The 5,183-nt window shown below is 33.0% G+C and overlaps 1 protein-coding gene across 1 annotated transcript; it reads left to right on the top strand.

Annotated features, from left to right (window-relative positions):
• The first annotated feature begins 3,325 nt into the window (after positions 1-3,325).
• On the top strand, positions 3,326-4,647 carry LOC108218362 (uncharacterized). The gene is made up of 5 exons (XM_064091234.1): positions 3,326-3,580; positions 3,680-3,780; positions 3,880-3,963; positions 4,195-4,246; positions 4,329-4,647. The coding sequence occupies exons 1-5, from the start codon at positions 3,406-3,408 to the stop codon at positions 4,415-4,417; spliced, it is 501 nt and encodes a 166-aa protein (XP_063947304.1). The 5' UTR covers positions 3,326-3,405; the 3' UTR covers positions 4,418-4,647.
• Positions 4,648-5,183: the final 536 nt, after the last annotated feature.

Below are 5,183 nucleotides of genomic sequence, written 5' to 3'. Positions count from 1 at the left end.
GACATCTGATTTCCAAAGCATCCCATATTTCTTTTGCAGTTTTGCATCCAATCACCCTATTAGACATAGCATTGTCTAGAGCACTGTGCAACAAGTGTTTCACTTTTGCATCCTTACTGATTGATGAGATGTCCTCAGGAGTATATTCCTTCTTTTCTTTGGGAATCATCTTCTGGGGTTCATCTCCAACTGTAACAGAGAGCTTTGTTGGCATGTGTGGACCATCATATATCCTGTCCAGGTATTCTGGATCCGTGGACTCTGGAAACATAACCATCCTAACTTTCCAGACAGGATATTCAGATGCCCTGAGGACCGGAACCCTAAGTGACTCATATCTACTGTTTGAAGTTTGTGATTTTTCAGACATGATTGTGTGATTAAGATCTCACCGTAGGTATATCAACAGAGCTGGCTCTGATACCACTTGTTAGGACGAATTAACTCACTATATTAATATATATATAGTGAACAAAATCAATAACAGAACACTCCAATAAGAGAATAAACTAAGTAAACTCTTATTCACAAAGCACAGTAGGTTACAAATACTCTCTTAGTGATTTATAACTTATCACTAAGAGCTGCTGGGTTACAAGAATAATATCTTCGATATTCTAACTCATATAGAGTAAACCCTATGCTGTGTTTATATACACAGTTACACGATATCTACTGATTGATTTACAATTATCTGCTTCCTAAAATAATCTAATCAGTAGCTATCCTTCTGCTGTCTTGATCTGCACAATCTTCCTTGATCTTTATCTTCCTTGTTTATCCAGATCTGCTCCTGAAAATCAGCCGCCTGCAAACTCTGATCTTCGCGAAACTCTGATCCAGTTGGCAGTCGTTAAACTCTAATTTGCAGTTAAACTCTGATATTTGCTTCTGCACACTAAACAAGTTAGACACTTGTGACATCATCAAATATGTAACAATCTCCCCCAACTTGTACATTAGACAGAATCACAATTGAAAGACATAACTTATGAAAAGCTAATAGAGAGAATAAAATGATAACTTTATTCTCCATAGTACTAAAAAATGCAAGATGTATCACAAGTGGTTCACCTACTCTAGTCCAATTTTCTTGACCCAACATGTCATGATGATGCAGTCATGTTGTGGGTATGGATTTAAATCTTTTATATTATTATTCGTAAATATTTGATCAACCGAATGATAACATGATATATTGGCTAGTTGTAAATGGTAGATATTGATCAACAAACAATATATATGTAATTATTTCTATTCATACTAATAATGCATTGAATAGGATGTAAAAAAGAATAGGCAATTCTAAACTTAAAAAGAATATGTGCTTATTTTATTTTTCTTTAGTCAATGTAGAGATTCTTCAATCATGAGATATATGATAAGTAACGACGCATATATTCAACTTTTTATGTATAGAATCTTGGATCATATAGGATTTATATAAAAAAAACTTCTAAATCTCTTAACTTCTTACAAGTGAATAAAAAATCGTACAAAAAGTAGAAAGATCTGAGGAATATTTTTTTATTAATTATCTCTACAGTTTATGAGTTGTATGTGCTATATATACTCTTGAATATCTCTCGTAAATCATGTATACGAAGATAAAATCAAGGTTGGAGAGTTCGTAAGAGTTGTTACCAAACCCCAGAAAATGTATAATGTTTTGGCCATTGATGATGACAGAACATGTCTATATATACTCAAAGCATGTCTTGAAAAATGGAAGTATCAAGGTAAGTTTTTCAAATCATATTTCTTACTTTCCAATCATATAGGAGTATGAAATAGTCTCTTGTATGATTCAAAGTTGAATTATCAAGATTGTTAATTTGATTGAGAAAAATGTTAGGATTTTTTACTAATTTGTTTTCCATTACTTGTTAGATAATCTGTCATCAACATAAATCTAGTTGTTTTTTACTCTATAAATTCGATATACTTACTAATTAATTGTGAAACATTCGTGTAGTTATTGTGTTTGAATTGGTTTTAATATGTGCAATGACCCATTAACCATGACGTGTTCTTATTGTGTTATGACATATCTTAACCTTCCCCACCACATTCTTGCCAAATGTGAGTGTGCACATTATATAAAGAAATTGTAAAATGTTATGGTTATATTCTAATTTTCAGTTTTTTTTACTTAACACTGATATCGATTTTGGATACTGCTAATTTCAGTGACATTAGTAAAGGATGCACATGAAGCTCTAAGCATGCTTCGGAACAAATCTTTCGACCTCGTTATAACTGATGTTCATATGCCAGACATGAATGGTTTGGAACTTCAAGATCGCATAAATCAAGATTTTAGTTTGCCAGTTATATGTAAGTACATATGTACATATGTACAAATTAATAATAATATTTATAGTCAATGTACTAATTAAAATTGATTTTATGGGACAGTGATATCCGCAGATAGCAGAGCCGAAGTTATGTGCATGGGCATCAACAACGGGGCTCAGCGCTTCTTTGTCAAACCTATAGTGGCTGATAACTTGAAAGATATATGGCAGTTTGTCGAGTGGTGGAAGAGAAATAGGAATCATAACACTGCTCCAGGCACACAAATTAATGGAAGCTCTGAAGAGAGTCTGACACTAATTGGCAGTCACAAAGACAAAGATAATACAATTGGTAAAAATCTAGAGATGATAGTGTGTGTGTGTGTGTGTGTGTATATGTATGTATGTATATATATATATATATATATATATATATATATATATATGATAAACTTATAGTTAACGTATGATTTTTAATAATAAATCGTGGCTCAATACAGGGAAAAGGAGAGACAGACTTGTTTGGACATGTGAGCTCCACAGCCGTTTTGTGGAAGCGATTTTAATTATCGGTTATCATAGTAAGATATGATGTCTTTATTTGAATAGTAATAATATGTCTATTTCAAGTGCAACTAAAACATTTTATGTGCAATAATAATTATTATGTTTTAACAATATAATTTTAGTGTCAAATGAACTTTTACGCAGGAGCTGTGCCTGCAAATATTTTGCAGGTCATGAATGTAGAGGGGCTAACCAGAGACCAAGTAGCAAGTCACCTGCAGGTTTCTAAAGAGAGCTGCATTGTTATTTTTATTTGCTATGTCACTGCGCCTATGTATGATGTCTCAAATAACACATTTCTTAAACTAAAACCAATTTATCTATATTGTAAGATGTGTCTTCAAGACAAATAAATGCTCTATCAATTCGGAAAAAAGCAGGATTATGCTTGGAGGGAAACAATGTAGATATGCCTTTTTTCATATTTTTATTTATGATGTAATTGCAGAAATATCAGAAGTTCCTCGAACGTGTGTTGGTTGGCGAGAAAAATATTGAATTTTCGAATTGGACAGATCTTAACTATTACTCTAGTTTTGTTATGGGAAATCCAAACTTAGTATTGCTTAATCAGCTCAGAGATGAGCAGAGGAAAGGCAACCTGGCAGCCCAAAATCCTCTACGGCCACAGAAGGAAGGAAACCTTAATATTGCAGCTCGAGCTCCTAACGGATCGTTGTCATCATTCCAACGATTGCCAAAACTTATACTACGCGGTCAGCTAATTCATTACATAAACGATACAAGTTTAAAGTTTTTTCAATAAACTAGTTTTGTTTTTACTAAAATAATTTTCTTTTATGTAATTTGTGCAGAGGAGTCATCAAGTAGAACTATATATGAAACTTTTCTGCAAAAAACTTACGGTTCTGCGAATTTGGCTTCAAGTGAGCTCGGAAATGCACCTTCACCGAAAGTATGATGCATAACTCAACTCCCAAATATTAATATACACCCTGTTCTTGCAATTAGTATTGTATTCTGCTCACTAATTCTGCTTTTTAAAAATCTTCAGCCAAGAAATAAGCATAGAGATCCGAGTATGGACATTTCATTGTGTGAAACTCAATTTGGAAACACCTCAGCAATGAATACACATGTATGTTTTTGCAGTTTGACTATATGTTGAACACAACTGTGAATCATCTTATACCACCACTAAAATCAAATTAATTTACCTGATCATATGTTTGAGGCATAAATAATGATCAAGATAACTTCCACTATATCAAATAACTAGGTCGGTTGCATATGCTGTGTCTAAATCAAGTGGTTAGAGTTTATTATCTGTTGTAGCTAGTAGTCTATAATTGTGTTAATATGCGCGTAGGAACTTGGAGGTGAAAAGTTGACTGATGGAAGGAGGTTCAACAACCTTGAGAGTAAGTTTACGAGTCCCAAATCTACCAAATAAAGTATACATTGTAGTTCAACTAATTGAATGGCTCTTATTATTTATTCCAGGAGAAGATGGTAATGATTATTGGTTGAATATTGGGAATGATGAGGATGAGGGTGAGGACAAGGACCTTTATCCTGAAAGAGATTTATAATTCTCTAAGAACAAGAACAACCTACCTGCTTCTGTGATGTATTTTTCCTAGTTCACATGTGTTTTGTTTCAAACTTATTAAGCTATTGAAGCTTATCCGGCCAAGTTGAAGTTGTATGGGTTGTAGACTTTATTTTTTAAAAAATTATGAACAAGAACAACTTTATGAGTTATTTGTTGTGTTTTAATATCTGAAATCTTGGTTATCATTTCATTTTTATTTAATATTCAGACGAAAATATTGATGTTATTAGATATGTTCTTGATTTTCTTTCTAGCTTTGACTTGGTTGTAGTACCTAGGCGCACCATTGGGCGAAAAACAATCATCACAACAGGCATTTTAAGAGTTGTTATGTATGTATTAAATATACAAGTTCCCACAGTTATGCAAAATTTAAAAAATTATACCCAAATGTAATGAATAATGATTGATGCTAGCTGCTCTACACAATGCTACCCACTAGTACCCACGAGTATCAAAAACCCTGTACTGGAAATTGAAAAGAGTACGAAGAAGTATCGAACATTGATATATAGTTTAAGCTGCAACCAGGAGCCCTCGTCATTTAGGAAACACAGACCACCATACAAAATTATCATTAAAATATAAAGCATATTTACCTAAGCCTATGGCGGACTTCATTTGCTCCCATGGGATAATGGACTATTTTAGCATTTGAAAAACACATTGATATATTAATAATGTCCTTAATAATCTCAAACAAAATCTTAGTAAGCATGGTATTGGATCAGGTTAACATGCTT

This window comes from Daucus carota, chromosome 4 (genome assembly GCF_001625215.2).
Source record: "Daucus carota subsp. sativus chromosome 4, DH1 v3.0, whole genome shotgun sequence".
NCBI lineage: Eukaryota > Viridiplantae > Streptophyta > Magnoliopsida > Apiales > Apiaceae > Daucus > Daucus carota.
Note: the sequence above shows the minus strand (reverse complement) of the source record. Positions and strands in the feature narration are given on the sequence as shown.

What these genes read in the sequence shown, in the direction of transcription:
- LOC108218362 (XM_064091234.1), top strand. Translation starts at nt 3,406, where the DNA reads ATGGGAAATCCAAACTTAGTATTGCTTAATCAGCTCAGAGATGAGCAG. An exon ending in CCTCAGCAATGAATACACAT is followed by an intron (nt 3,964 to 4,194) that starts GTATGTTTTTGC and finishes ATATGCGCGTAG; the next exon opens with GAACTTGGAGGTGAAAAGTT. An exon ending in GAGGTTCAACAACCTTGAGA is followed by an intron (nt 4,247 to 4,328) that starts GTAAGTTTACGA and finishes TATTTATTCCAG; the next exon opens with GAGAAGATGGTAATGATTAT.